The sequence below is a fragment of the Chrysochloris asiatica genome, unplaced genomic scaffold (genome assembly GCF_000296735.1).
Source record: "Chrysochloris asiatica unplaced genomic scaffold, ChrAsi1.0 scaffold00372, whole genome shotgun sequence".
NCBI lineage: Eukaryota > Metazoa > Chordata > Mammalia > Afrosoricida > Chrysochloridae > Chrysochloris > Chrysochloris asiatica.
Genome location: NW_006408890.1, coordinates 465,687 through 481,295, shown reverse-complemented (window position 1 = coordinate 481,295; position 15,609 = coordinate 465,687). Strand labels below are relative to the sequence as shown.

Genomic DNA, 15,609 nt, shown 5'->3' with positions numbered 1-15,609 from the left:
GTGTGTGTGTGTGTGTGTGTGTGTGTGTGTGTGTGTGTGTGTGTGTGAAGAAATGGATCAAAATCAGGGGTCAGATTTTGGAAACAGAGTCAGCACTCAATTATTAGTCTACCTGGTCAGGTATCACAAAGTACCTGGACTTCTATTTGATCAGGACTGGCCATCAAGAGTAGAAATACAGGCCGAATGTCCAAGGAGACAAAGCCAGCCGGGCTCCCTGACAAACCCCACACCACAATTCAACACCATCCTAAACCCAGGGATGCAGTTTGAAATCCTTGACATTGGTTTGGCCTTCCCCACGCCATAGCCGGCTGCTAACACTAATATTCAGTGACTGCATATTTGGGCACACCAAAGGAGATTAAAAAAAGAAAGAAAGAAAGAAAATTTGGAATTGTCCACCACTCCAAAGAATCCCTTCTAAAAAACAAACAAACATCAACAAACCCTTTCACCTGGACATATTTCTGTAATCACCTGCAACACAGCTCACACCAAGCATATATGAAGTACTGAGACACCCTGGTTAGGAACACCCGTGGCCAGGTCTTGTGGACAGCCCGCGGTGGACGGATCCAGGGTGTACCGCCATTTGTCTTTAAATCGATCGTATTTACAATATTGCACTTGATAGAATGCTATTCATTACATTTCATTAAAGGTACGGCTGCCCCCGGTAGGACACCTTGGAGCCCCTCCGTCCACCTGTCCACCTTTGGAGGCAAGTTGCTTGCTTCTGAATTCTGTAAAACAGCAAAAATATCAACTCAGCAATCAAACACTAAGTTTATAAAGTCTCCTTTTCTCCGGCACATGAAATCTCGATTCGTCCGGGAGTTTTGGGGTCACTCGTGTGTGCGTTTAAAACCGTCCCATCGTCTGGGGTCCCCCCAGAGGTGAAGATCTGCCCGGATGTTTGGTTCTGTCCCTCCCGCTGCCAGATCTTTACCCTTCGTGGCCAGAGGCGCTGGAATCTTGCAGACTTTTGCCTGGGGGGTGTGGGGGGAGAGGAGAGCTAGGGGGAGGCTTTGAAAGTCCACGTTTAAATCCACACGCGTCCTGCAGCTGATTCGTGACCCATGAAAGAATACTGCTGGCAAGAAAGAAATGTTCTCTTCAGTGGAGACCAGCCCCGGGGATCTTTTATTTAATATATGGTATGCTCTTCAAAATGTGTCTCTTTAACCACATGCAGGCGAAACGTCGACAGCAGAGGAGCGCGCGACGGTGGCTGAGGGCCTTTTGGCCTGGGTCAGCTTCCAGGACGTGCACACCAGTATCCACGAGGCTCGGGCTGCGCCCCCCTCCCCCGGATCTCTCTGCTGCACAGTCCCCAGGGAGCGTCCGTCGGGGGCTCGCGGGGGGGTAGAGTGCAGGACGGAGCGCTGGGCCAGGGCTCGGGGAGGGGAGGGGGCGATCAAAGGCCCAGAGCCTCGGCGTGCTTTCGTGCCTTCAGCCGCAGGTCAGCGATGCTGGAGTTTTTGCTACTGCTTTTGGCCGCTGCGGCTACAACAGCGGCCGCGGAAGCGGACTCGGCCAGCGATGCGATGGGCAACCCAAAGGGGGGCGGCGGGAACATCAGGTAGGGCGCGTGCGCCGCCAGGTGCGGGTGGAGGTGCGGATGAGCATGCGCCACACCTTCCAGTTGCAGCTGAGCTTGGACCTGGAAATACAAGAGACGGAACAAAGCGTTAGGGGGTTAATAGGGCGCCTCCACTGGCCTGCTGGGGGGGGGGGTTCCCCCCACTCTTCTCCTCCAGGAGATGGGGGTCGGCACTGTTACCTGAACACCGGTGGTTTTGCTCAGTGACAGACTTGAGGAATCCAAAGGGACCCCCCGCTCCCACCCCCATATCCTCGCGGGGGTCAGGATGGAACCCGAGGTCACTCGAGTCTGGTCACTTGAATCAGCCCGTCCCACTCTGGGAGACCGGGTTCCCTTTTCTGGAGGCAAACACACAGGTCTGGGAACTCTGAGGGCCATATCCCATTCAGTCCATCCCTTTATGGGACGCCGCATGGGGTAGCGGACATCTTGGGGTCTTTGCTCCAATGGACGGAGGTGGGCCCACGTGAGGTGAGGTATGGAGGAGGGGTTGCCCTTCCGGCGTTGGTACTCCAAGTCCCAGCGCCCCGGCTACACTTCTCCGTTATCTGTGTTTACCATACACCATGCAGACTCTGACTCTAACCCGGCCCTCGTCCTAAGAGCGAAATTACTAAATGCTGTCCAGTCCACCATCGCTGTGCTTCCGTACTCGCCCCCCACGCCCCAAGAACAGGCCCAAGGGAGAACGGAACCCGCCCAGCTTGGGGCTCGGGTTAGAACTGGGCCTCAGCTTGGACTCCAAGGCCCCAACCACGGGGCCCTCGAAATGCAGGGCAGCATGAGACCCACATTCACGCGAAATGCCTGTCCGACTGGAGGCCACCACGCCGGCGGGGCAGGGTGAGGCCAGGCCCAGGAGGCGCTCGAGGGAGCTGCGGGTTTGACCCTCCCACCCAACCGCGCGTCTCTCCTCTGGTCCAGCCGGCGTCAGGGTGGGTGGTATTTTTTCTTTACGTTCCAAGTTTTGTAAGGTTTCTGCCTTCCCAAACGTGGACTTGGGGAGTTTTACAGCGTGATTTTAATACGTGCCAACGCGTCTATAAATGTCCCCTTGTAAATGCGGTCCTCTTTCTTCCCGGGCTGGGGCCCAGCAGGCGGCGGGCGGGGGCGGAGCGGCCAGGGGGGAGGGTGGGAAGGAGGTGGCGGGCCCTCGTGGAAGGAAGGAAGGAAAACGCGCTACCTGCTGAAATGGCATTCTTAGTGCACCCATGTTCACGTAAGGGGCCACTCGGCAGGCATCCAGGTGGCTGGCGGTGCCCAGGATGACGCCTGCAGAGCACGATGGGGGCGTGAATATCATCCAAGACCCCCCCAAACCTTCACAGACCCCTCCCACCCACCGCCCTCCACGGTTTCACCATGACCCCGCACGTGTCCACCTTGGTCCCCCCCCCCAACCTCCACGGCTTCCCCACGGCGCTTCTCCCCACCCCACCCCCAGCCATCTGTCTCTCCCCATGCCCGGTTAGTCCCTTGTCCCTCACCTTTGTGCATTTGGTTCTCCTGTTTCCGACACTTGGCTCTCCGATTCTGGAACCACACCTGCAGAGGAGCAGACACAAGCCATGAGGAGTCCCGAGGACAAGCACCCTAGGGTCCCAGGCACCCTCGGGAAACCCGGGCCCTTCAGCCCCGCCCCTTTTGCCGCAACTTCACCCCAACTGGCTGCCTAGCCTGGGTTCTGCTCCCTCCTGGACCCCAAATGCTTTATGAGGGTCCACACCTCTGCATACACACACACACACACACACACACACACACCTGTACACCGTAAGTGGACCCGCTTTCCATCTCTGGCTTTCTAGGTGGGCATTTCACACGACCACCCTGTCTGTGTTAGGCCTTACAGACTAGAGCGTGGAGAGAGGCAGGTGGGTACCAAAGAGGGCTCCGAATTCCAACACCTCCCCTAAGCCAATCAAATGCAGTACTCCCTGCCTGTTTGCCCTGCTCGAGAAACTTCTATGAGTCCAGATGGTGGTCCTAGTAAACAAGATAGGAATATGGACCGCCTGGGGCCCACAAAGGCAGTGCACACTTCATCCTACGTTGCAAGGTTTTCTGGCCACGAGGCCTTCAACTGTCAAATTGGTGCTGGAACTCGGACATCCGGAAATGCGCTACAATAACTGGTTCTCTCCCCAAACCCAACACTCCAAACAGCACCCCCTTCCCGCCGCGAGTTGTTTGACACTCCCACGTCCAATGTGAAGTGCCCGCGCCACCCCACCTTGGATAGGGTTGTTATTGTAAAGTCGAGTCGGTTCCGACTCTATAGGGTTTCCGAAGACCGCTGGGGAATTTGAACCGCTGAACCGGAGGTCCAAACAGATCTGGCGGTCCAACGCATTATCCTGCAGCGCCACACGAGGGTAGCGTGATGCCCGTTAATTTTTACCTAAGTGACTTCGCAGTTTTCCCTCCACGCTCTACCAGTGACCTGGGTGGGAAGTGCCTGACCATGCGCAAGTCTGAAACACACGAAGCTTCCGCCGGGACCTAGAGTTGAAATTGCGCGCGCCTAGCTCTGCGCGTCCAGCTGGAGCTGGTTCCCCGGCATGGAAAACCCTAGGCAGACCTTTGTTTTTGTTAAGCGCCGTGGAGTCGGTTCTGATTTATAAGTTTAGGGGCGGCTGTTGAGTTTGAACCGCTGATTTTGCGGTTCAAAGCTACCCCATCGGTCCAGTGATTATCCTACAATGCCACACCAGGACTCCCAGAAGACCTCCAAGAAGCTGGAAACATTCAAACACTATACAGCTTATGAAACCAAAAGCGCATTTTCCATTTCAGGCCGTTCAGAAGGCGTTTCCTTTGTTGGCGGGGTGTCCCACGGCGAGGGGAGCAATGGGCCAGCGGGTTCCATGTAGGAACTGGGTTCTAGGTTCCAGGCAAGCTCGTCCCACCACAGTATAGGGGGCCTGAAAAACTTTCCCGGTGCCCCCCAGAATAAAGCCCCCCCCTTTTTTTTTTTTTTAATAAGTCCCCTCTTAAGTAGAAACTTGCTAAATCTTTACTTAGTTTCCAAACCTGCGCTTCTATTTTCGGTGTTCGTAAGAACCGGTTACGACCCAGTACCTCTGTCTTGTCTGGGGTCCGACATCTTGCCTCCTTGGGAGGGGACGCCAGATGCGCGCGAGAGCAAATTCTACCCCCCTCCCCCGAAATGGCATTTCTCAAAACCAGAATCCTATTTCAGTCTGGAAAAAGGAAGTTCACTTTTCCGACAGCGGGAGGGAAAAAAAAAAAAAAAAAAGATTATGAAGAATAAAAAGTGATGAATTAGGCTGTGCATTAATCGACGATAAATCAGACTTGGGTTGAGTAAGGATCGATTGCAATTAGTATCGAATATGCTAACTAAAGCACAATACAGTGTTTTAGACACTTATTTCTTCATTAAGGATCATTCCGTGACTTTCTTTTACAAATGCTCTAATCCGATTTCCTTTTGATTTCCATTACAGACAGTGAATAATGACATTTAATTTAGCTCTGCGCCATAAACCCAGAGATATTTGTTGTAATTAAATTACTGCCTGGTCTTCACCGTGGTCTCATAACTTCCAATTATAACGCTGACAGCTGTGAGATACAGCTTGCAGTACATCAGTAAAAGTAAAAGGTTAATAAGGACCAGCTTCCATAGGATCTGCAATTTATTTACAGCAAATTTCCACACGAAATTGAAACTATATCCTTTAACAACTAGGGACAGGCTGTGCCAACGATCAAGAAAACCCAGTAACTGCAATGAACTGAAAACACTCTTCGTTTTCCTCCCTGCCTACCACCACCTTCAGTCAAGACAGGTTATAACGAATTGATTTTTATGAGTGCCCCCTGCCCCCTGCCTCTTCCTCCTCCGCTTTGTGTGATGGTTGGGTTTTTTTGTTTTTTTTTTTTTTAGGTTTTGTTTTCCCCTGTGGCGAACCGAAAATTATCTCTTTTATATCCTGTGTTTATTTTTATTATTATTTACGGTCGTTAAATTTTAATTCACCTTAAAATCGATAGCCACTCATTTCTCTCTATGTCCCCCGCACCCCCTCTCTTGAATTTTAGAGCTTCCCTCTTAGTTTTTTTCCAGATGTAAAGGCACCCAAGAACCAATTTTCTGTAACTCAGTATGGCCTAGTAAAGCCCGACTCAGTAATAGACTCCTGAAAGAAATAGTGTGGAATTAAATTACAAGTAATTTATTTTTATAGAAACAGTACATCAAGGTCTGCGAGATATTACAGATCTCAGGCAGAAAGACACAGGGAGATGACATAAAAAGTTGATGTCCCCTTCAGCAAAAGTTTAATCTTTTCATTAATTTATCTGGGGCAGTCTTATCCATCTTCCGCGGAGAGAGGGTCCCAGCGGGCTACTGCGCGCACGCGCGCGGGGCCAGCCTCCTCCCCTCGCTACGGCCACGGGTGCGGGGGGGAGTGGGGGGTTGCCTCTCCCTGGGAGAAGGGTTACAGGGAGACCCTACTTACATCTTGGAGACGCAGCAACTGGTCAGAAAAGTTAGAAAGTGCCTGGCGTGTGTTTATTTAATCTTGTAAGCATTTTACTGCGCTGAGAGGAAAAGATGGAAAGAAAACAACGAACCTCCACGCGCAAACACACACACACACAGTGTATTTAAAAAATAAAGATGGTGTCCGTTGGTACCGATAAACACGCTTGCATTTTCGTTTCAGACACAAAATCAGGTGAAGTTGTCGTTCAATTTACTGACCCAAGAAACCTCGCTAATTCCTCTCTCCAATTCCCTGCGCTCCCGAGGGGACACTCCTCGGGGAACAATATTCGTTTCATTTATTCATACTCGGGTCCCTGGGCCTTCTCGCTGGGACCTTCTACTGTTGCCCCAAAGCGTGAGAAACTATCGGACAGGGAGAATCCCCTTCCAGGCCCGACCTTCAGAACCTGGGGAAGCCATCCTGGGCGCCTACCCCTTCCCATCAATAAATTAATTTAATGTTCACAGTGCCGGAGAAAGCCTTGCCCGCGCGCGCCCCTTTTGCGCACTTTCTGCATACTCCCAAGGCCCGGCTGACGCTGACTCGCCAGATGGGGCGCCGCGAATTCATGAGCTATCCCTGGAATGAGATGCGGCAGCCCCCATGCCCTGCCCGAGCTAATCCGGCCCCGCACGGGCAGGAGACTAGCTTATCCAGATGCCCCCCACCACAGGAGTGGGAGGGGGCTGAGAAAGAGGGGAGAACGGAGAAAGAGAAGGGGAACCGAGGGGGAGGGAGGGCAGTTAGGAGACGAGGGCAGAAGGCTTGAAATTCCTAACCACCCAACGGTATCTAGTGGGTCGGTGCCCTGCGCATGCGGCTCCTGGGCCGAGGGGCGCACGCTGGCCTGCCGGAGTGGGTTGGCCACGGTCTTACCTGCACGCGTGCCTCGGAGAGCCCCAGGCGCTGGCTGAGTTCTTCACGCATGAAGGCGTCCGGATAGTGGGTCTCATCAAAGAGCCGCTCCAGCTCATTGAGTTGTTCCAGGGTGAAGTTGGTGCGGCTTCGTCGCTGCTTCAGCTTCGTCTGACCGTCTTCGTCCTCGGATTTTACGTCCTCCCGCTTTTCTTTGCATTCGTAGATACCTGCGGTTCGAGCTCAGGTGAGGCCAGGGGTCCAAAGGCTTTATTTAGCCCCTTTCCCCACCCCACCCCACCCCCCCCCACCCCCATCCCCCGGGGTTTGACGTCCCGGCCCATGTCTCCCCATCCTGCGTGGGGTCCTGCCCCCATCAAGATCTCGGTACTGAAGAACCTAGCCCACAAGGGAAGGGGCCATCGGATGCAAAATCGCCCTGACTCAGAGACTGCTGCCGGCGACCCAGTCCCATCTCCGATTTGTTTCCTCAATTACCCACTTGGTGTCTGTTGGCATAGTTCAACCTTTTATTATTATTATTGAAAGGACGTTGTTAAATACACTTTTTAAGTCAAAATGAGTAGAAAAACCTGCCCAAGTGTCAGAGGGAGGGAAGCGCAGAAGGGCACAAGCAGTATGAGACCAGGCCAAACCTGGGGTCGGGCTCCCCCAGAATTGCTGCTAGGAGCTGCACCGCAGCAGAACTGGGCCAGCCTGGTCGGCGCCTCCTCAGAGACGCTGAGAAACCAGGCAGGTGGCCACCACCCTCCACACTTCTTAGGGGCTTAAGGATAAAAGCAAAACATTGAACCAATGCCACACTGGGATAGGGTCTGAGCGCTCCAGGCCTAGGCCTTGGGCTTCCTTCTTGGTGAACGTCTCTAATTCAATCACCTCTGGTGGCTCAACACTCCCCTGAGGCGCCTAGAAAGACACTTTGTTTGGTGCAAACATTTAGAGTTGCCCAACAACCCATGGTGTTTTCAATAGCCTCATATGGATGCGAAAGCTGGACAGTGAATAAGGAGGATCGTAGAAGAATTGATGCCTTTGAGTTGTGGTGTTGGAGGAGAATACTAAAAGTGCCATGGACTGTCAAAAGAACCAATAGATCTGTTTTGGAAGAAGTGCAGCCAGAGTGCTCCTTGGAGGCCAGGATGGCTAAGCTTCGTCTCTCCTACTTTGGACATATTGTCCGGAGGGAACAGTCCCTGGAGAAGGATGTCATGCTGGGTAAGGTGGAGGGTCAGAGAAAAAGAGGAAGACCCCCAACGAGATGGATCAGCCAGGTGGCATCATTGATGGCCTCAAGTGTGGCAGCGGTAGTGAGGTTGGCCTAGGATCGGACATTGTTTCATTCTACATAGCATGGGGTCGCTATGAGTCAGTTCTGACTCGATGGCACCTGACAACAACAACAACAACATCTTCCAAGAAATACAGAACCTTGTCCAGGGTTTAAAAGAAAGATCTTCCTCAACCCCCCAGCCATCCACCTCTATGTGTGGCTGGTGGAAACTTCAATTCTAAAGTCTAAGTCATGTTTTCCTGTGTTCCTCTTCTTTCTGTCTGGCCACAAGACTTGTGGGTGCAGGCAAAAAAGACCCCAAGTTCTAATTAAAGCCCCAGAATCAGGGGTGGCATTCAACAACCCCCCTGCCCTTCAATAATCTCTCTACTCCAAGGAGCTCTGCTTGGGCCTCGGAAGCCCTTCATCTGAAGATAGCACAGGGAATCCATTGGAAGTTTCCAGATCCCAGAAAATTGCTGTCAAAGGAGGAAGACCCCATGCACCCACAGCAGGGGCAGGGCAAGTGTCTAGAATTTTGTGTGCCGCTGAGCACACATTTAGACACCCAGGGATCTCTGTAGCCTGGGGGGGAGGGGGGGAGAACCAGTCTTGAGTCCTGCCTGCCTCCCAGACTCAGAATCCCTGGGCACAACCCCCAAAAGGCTTTCAGTCCTAGGTCTTCTGGAAGTAAGAAGTTTCCAAAAAAAAATGTCCTAGCCATCTCCTGCAGGAAATCCTTCCCCAAAGCAGACCCCAGCTGGTCTTCCACCTTCTTTAGTGAAGTCTTTGCCCCACCACTGGGCCCAGCTGAGAAATTGAGCTGTCATATCTTTCAACATCAAGACAACAGTCCTCAGCAACATCAGGAGACACCACACGGGGCTCCCAGAGACCCCCCAGATGGCTGGGTTTCTCCAAGGGCTCATAGAACCTCCTTCCTGCTTCTCCTTCATTCCAATCCTGCAAGTGTACGCTGAGGCCTTCTAGGATTTCCCCACTGTCAGTGAGAGGTTTTGAGTCTCCAAGCTGATCCCTTGCTGAGGTTTCTCCTAGCTACAGTGTCTTTCTCTCCACTTTCTGAAGATTCCTAATTGAGCTCTGCTCTCTTCCTGTTGTTATTAATTGCCTTAGACTTATGTCCAACTCTTAGCGACCCAACCCGGATAGGGTTTCCAAGGAGAAGCTGGTGACTTTGAACTGCTGACCTTGCCGCTCAAACCGACCTTGGGGTCCAGTGCATTGCCCCCTTTTTGGGTCCCCCTACCTCTATATTAAGAGGATAAAAGGAAAGAGAGAGTCCAACCTCTGGGAAGTTAATGCGGAGGCATAGAGCTCAGAAGGCCCTGACTCTGTTGTAAACCCCTGAGGTATGTGTCGGTCATGGTAACTCCATCTCCATCAAGTGAACTCTGTACGAATTAGACATCAAGGTGCCTAGCTGAACCTGGAGGTTGTTGGTGGCTGGGGTTTTCTGGCAGACAGATGGCCAGAAGGGTTAGTTCTAGCGATACCAGGTTTCCCCTTCTACAAGGCCTCAGAAAGACACTTCAATTGCGTGCCAGCCGTCCCCAGAATTCTGCATTCTCAGACCCACAGTGCTGGGTGGTGGAGCCGGAATGTTAAAAGGGGAAAAATGGCTTCCTAGGAAGGGAGACCACCCACCCCCTCCACTTCGGACAGCTGAGGGAGGCAAAGCTACCAGCTTCAGGGTCTCCCCGTTTGTAAAGAAAAATATGGTGTCTCCGAGGGCTCTAGACAATTTTGTGCTGACTCTATATACAAGCAACCCTGGCGTTGTGTATGCGTCCTCCAACCGGCAGGGACCACCTTGCCCAACCCTGTAAACCCAGAAAATGTGTGCCTTTCTTTTCCGGATTGTACAGCTGCGGAATTTTCGGGAGCGAGAGTTACCAAGGGAGCCTGGGTGTGCGCGCCCGGACGCGTGTCCCGCAGCGGGACCACGGCGTTGTCACAGCCTAGGTAGGACAAGGCAGTCCACGGCCAGATCCCGGGTCACATGAGGCGCCAGGACGGGTTTAATTGGCAGACTCGGATCTCCCTAGATTAAATCTCTTCACGGGTCAAGTGAAAGTTTTCCGTGAGAGGAGGCAGCTAAGGTTCCGAAGCCGGGTCTCTGCGCGCTGCTTTCCGGAGAGACCGCGGACCAGCGCGAACGCACTGTTTCTAGCTCCGGGGCAGGCAGGCCATGCATGGGGCGCTCCGCAAGATATGAGCCGTTCTCAGTGTGCGTCGTGGTAGATAGAAAAAGAACAGGCAGAAGGACATACACGCATCTGCCCTACCCATAGAAGACCATAGTCACGGGACATCCATAAAGATCCACGCCAGCCCAGGGAAGTTCCCGCGATGACGCCAAGAGCCACCGCCCCAGGGAGCGAGTGCGCGGGCAGCGCGCGGTCCCACCACTGGCCCCCCAGCCCCAGACTTCCCTGGCGGCCCTGCCTTTCCCCCCTCCATCTCCGCGCGTCTTCAATTTCATTCCTTTCCAAAGACTCTTGATAGATTGCCCGGGCCTTCCCAGCCGAGCCGTTCTGCGAAAGGAATCGGCTTTGGGGGTGGAAGAAGAGCGAGCCACGGTTCCCGGGCGTCCCCGCGCCAAGCGGAACCAGCAACCGGCGGGTGGGCAGGCTCAGCGGCGAGGTGGCGCCCCGCGGTCGGGAGGGGTCCAGTCAACGTCCCAAGGAGCTTACCTTCCGCAACCCTACCGGTGCTGAATTCCTTGAGTTTGTCCTTGTCGCTGTCCACGTGGTCTTTGAATAGATGTACCGGACAGTGACCGTTGCTGTCCGCTATGTCCTGAAGGCTGGATTCCGAACTGCCCAGCTCCCGAGAGCGCGCCAGTCCGCTCTCCAAAACTTCCCTGTAGGTAATCGAATCCTTTTTGCCGCCGCCACCGCCGCCTCCCATACCGCTTTCCTTGTTTTTCTGGTCAAAAGATTTGGAGACAAAAGCAGTTAGTTCCTCCATGGCAGCTGGGGGGGTGGGGGTGGGGGGCTGCAGGGTCCGCGGGGTGCGGCGGCACTGGCTGGGAGCCGGGCTGCGGTCCGTCCTCCACGGCGTAGAGGACGTTCGGCGCAGGGGCAGGTCCCTCCCGCTGTTTTTTATGCTTTTCAATTTGAGATCACACTATTTATATATACGTGGCTCCCTAACCCAACCCCCAGCGCTCCCTGTCCGCAGCAATTACGGCTGCGGACTCGGCAGCGGACGCACGCCGGGCGCTATCTCTCCCCCACCTTCAGGCCAGCAATTGGCTTCCTTTTCATTTCATCACTGCTTGGCACCCGCGCAACTTGGAGTGCAGAGGTAAACATCAGATTTTTGAAAAGAGGGAAAGAGAAAGCGAGCGCGCAAGAGCGCAGGCGCCGACGCCCGGGTTCAGGTATCTGTCAATGGGTTGCAGACGCAAAACTCGACGAGGACTTTATGGGTTGCAAGAAGGTCCTCCCTGGCCTGTCCAAAATGCTACCGCCCCGCTCTGAGAACCCACGCGTCTGCGCGCGCCAGTGCGCCCAAAGGAGTCCAAGGATCCAAGTTGGAGAATGCGGTTTGATGGCCGGATAGACCGAATCGGGGAGGTAGTGGAGCGCGCAGGGGTGACTGGGGGGCTGCTGCGGAACCGGGAAAGGCCTTGGAAGAAATCTGGCTAACAGCGCGCGGAGGGACAGCCGCCCTTCCCTCGGGAGAAGCCCATGAGGGAGCCACGAGAGCCGGTTCGTAAGCATCGGTCCTTCAGGCTCGCGCCAGACCTCGTCCGTGTCATCCTGGGTCTAAGATATTTCTAGAGGGGGAGGGCGGACTAGTCTCCTGTTTGGGGTTTTACCACGGTTGGCTTTCTGTTTCCCTCTCACCATTTCACCCGAGTGCTTGTGAGAAACCGCTGTTCCCCTGTCCCACGTGAAATTCATTTTCAGGTCTGGAAATCAAGCGTGTCTTTGCTCTCTGCAAAACTCCATCTGCAAATAAAGTTGACTTGACCCTATTATCTCTCTTTTCCTGTTACCTTTCCCCAGCTTCCCCTTTGAAGAGGTAACAAGACGCGCGCGCGCGCGCGCGCGTGTGTGTGTGTGTGTGTGGCGCGGTGCAGAGGCCTGGTGGTGATCCTTGGAAGAATTCGTTTTTTGCATTGTTGGGGACACGATTCCTCCTTAGAAATGTTTGTCAGCCCCGAGGGTCGGTTCCATCTTCCGTGTTTTGGCCCGAGGAGCCGGGACGGTTGTCTCCTTACACGGGAGAGACAACGATGTCTCCAGATTCACCGGGACTTCTGCGTTCGCTCCTTCCTCCCGTCTCTTTCTTCATCCTGACTCCAAGTGTTCACATTTTCTTTCATTTCGTCCATCCACCCCTCCCCCTCATCTGTTATTTTTCTCTGCCCGCCCACCCTTTCTATAAAGGATTCCATTGCCTCCTTTTTCCTCATCTCTTTCTCTCCTCCCTTCGCGCTCCTCTTTCTCGGGAGCCACGGCTCCTGTCCGCGCCGCCACACACGCAGGGCTGGGCAACCCCGAGCTTGTCCCTCTTCCGGACTGAAAACACGAAAGGCGAAGAAGCAGCCCTCAATTTAACAAACCGGGTTTTGTCACCAACGCTTTGTAATCAAAGTCGGGGCGTACGGCTACCACACGGAATTACAAATAGCCCCTGATGTACGAGAGCGCCTTGAGGGTTGGTGGGGGTGGGGAAGGGGACGCTGACAGCCGGGAGTGGACCGTCAGCGCCTGACTGAGCCCCTCCCCACACCCAGACGCGGACTCCTCCGAAACAGACTGAAGACCAGACGGAGGACTGAACGCGAGAGAGCCAGCCGAGAATGCTGGTCGGAGGAACACAGTAAAAAGATGGAGAAGACAGAGAGAAAGTAATGGGGGGGGGGGTGTGTGGGGGGGAGTTAGAACGAGAACTAGAGACAGGGAGAGTCAGAGACGCAGAGGAGAGACACAAAGAGACAGGGAACATTCAGACTGCAGATATAATTCTGGAGGAAGGAGCTCCAACTTTTGGGGGTGTTCAGAGTGTGGAAACTCATTTCCTGGAACTCCCTTAAAGCTGTCTTTTTTATTTTCTTCATCCCTGCTGACCCCTCCTCCACTTGGCCTCCCAAGGACCCTGGCAGTGTGTGTGTGTGTGTGTGGGGGGGGTAGTGGTGTAGAACTTCTTCTCCAAACCATTCTCGGCTCTCCCCCGCATTACCCAGACGGCCTTCCCTGAGGTCAGTCTCCCATCTGGACCCTGCAGGCTCAGATTGGGTCCAGGCCTCGGGCGTTCAGCCCAGACCCCTGGGACGGTGTGTGGCCGGGCTCTGTAGGGGGGTAGGGGAGGGTGGCGCCCCTGAGGGGACACCAGGTTAAATCTGAATGACCTGAATGAAGTCTGGATTAAAGTTAACTCCCCCACCGCAAACACGCTCCGCATGCTGCCTTTGTAATTTTGATTTTTAAACACCCCACACCCTAAATGTCACAGTGCCTTGCAAGATGTGGCCTTTTGCTTCCTCAGAGTTTCTTGCTAAAATGAGACCATCTTTTCTAAAATCAAACTTTTCCCTGGACCAACTCGTCCAACCTGTGGAGACCCCCACTGTGGAGACCCCCACTGAGGACCCTGAACGCCCTTCACACCCCTGAAGTTTCTCCATGAATGCATACACTTGACCTCTTACATTCTACTTTAAAGGCAGGACCAGAAAGTGTCTAATATTCTTGCTACCCTTAATATTTCAGAGCTCTAATGAAACTTTTTAACACAAATTTGGGTTAATTCAAGTTGCTGCCCAAGGTTGCTAGGTACAGTTCATGAAATGTTGCCTTTACGGCGCAGCAAAGGAGGTTGGAGCTGAATCGGTGATCTGCCACTTGGTGCAGGGGCGATGCATAAGGGGTGTTTGTTTGCCCTGGGGGGGGCGGCTCACTAAACAAAGTCCAGAGGACTGGGGAGTGGAGGGTGTGTGGGAACAGACTTTCAAAATCTCAACTTGAGAGAGAAAATAGATGTTTTCATGACTTGTCTGCGTTTTGCAGTCCATATTAATAATAAAAAAAAAAAATCAGGTTTCTGAAAAGTTGGTGAATAGAAATGAAAGCAGATATCCCGACTAAAAATAACAGAAGCAAAAAGAAAGAAGTAGGGTTTCATGTATGTGTGTTTGGGTATGGGGAGTAAAGAAGGACTTTGGAAAGTTTGCTGAAAGAAAAAGAAAGTTTCAGAGTCTGTTTTACCACGTTTCAGTGGGAAAAGGCCTTTGCGTGTGGGGGCACCGGTGAGCGGTACCGGTTCCTTGGACACAGAGCATGGACCCTGGCTGGTCCAGTCATGGACATCTGACCTTCCTACCCTGTCCCACCCCCTTCATTTCCCAAATCGGAAAAGACACGTAAACAAAATGAGACTTAACGAAATAAAAACCTTGAAATCTAGACGAAGGGTGGGCCTCCCACAAGTATTAGAAGGGTCATTTTAAATCAACCCTACCACACAGAGGAACCGGCTTGTTTGTGACTGTCTCAGGGTCCGCGGCCCTGTCCACACCAGCCCCCAAGTCCTGAGCACCAAGCGAGTTCCAGACGGAGGCTCTGGTCCAGCCGGCTTTGAGCGCACGCTGGGAGGCAGTCTCTCCCCTTTAGTGGACTCTCCTCCAGAGCGAACAACCCATGCTATGGGTGAGACTGGACCTGGGTAGCCCCATTAGGGAGGTGCAGATCCCACCCAGTCCAAAAGCTCCCTCTGGATCTAGGGCATCGTAGAGACATTTGGAGATCTGCGCTCCTCCACACCCCAAACTCTGTCTCAGCGTGGGACCTTCACTCCAGCTCAGGGTGCATGCAGCCAGATACATAGCTGCCAAGAGCAAACAGCTTAAAAGCTGTCTCTGGTTAGGAACTAAAGGAAATGTCTTAGACCCACCCCTGTCAGGGTGCTGGTTGGACCCCCTTCCCGACTGCAGAACCCAAATGGCCCACAAGATCCTTTAGGTGTTCCATTCCTTCTGGGACTGACCATGAAGTCTTGTATGCCCACCCGGGCCTTTTCAGGACAGCTGACGCCTCACACAGCACAGGACCCCCACCTCCTGGTCTTGCAGGGTGGGACCCAGAGACCACAGGATCTGAGCAACAGACCCACCCTATAATAGTTTATAAAAGGATTGGGCTTTGTGGAGCTGAATGAGGTACATTTTAATAAATGGACACCCACGATTCCTAGTTATTTTTATTTTAAATAATGCAAGAGAAAATGAGACAAATCATATTCACATAAGGAACGTTTTGTTTCTGAAGTTCCTAAAATGAATGGCTTGAGGTTTTTCAGTG

General features: G+C 53.2%; 1 protein-coding gene across 1 annotated transcript; it reads right to left on the bottom strand.

Moving 5' to 3' along the window:
- Window positions 1–1,420: 1,420 nt before the first annotated feature.
- Window positions 1,421–11,266, bottom strand: SHOX (short stature homeobox). The gene is made up of 5 exons (XM_006876252.1): window positions 10,990–11,266; window positions 7,006–7,214; window positions 3,097–3,154; window positions 2,793–2,881; window positions 1,421–1,666 (listed from the first exon to the last, which is right to left on the bottom strand). The coding sequence occupies exons 1-5, from the start codon at window positions 11,264–11,266 to the stop codon at window positions 1,421–1,423; spliced, it is 879 nt and encodes a 292-aa protein (XP_006876314.1).
- Between the last annotated feature and the right edge of the window lie 4,343 nt (window positions 11,267–15,609).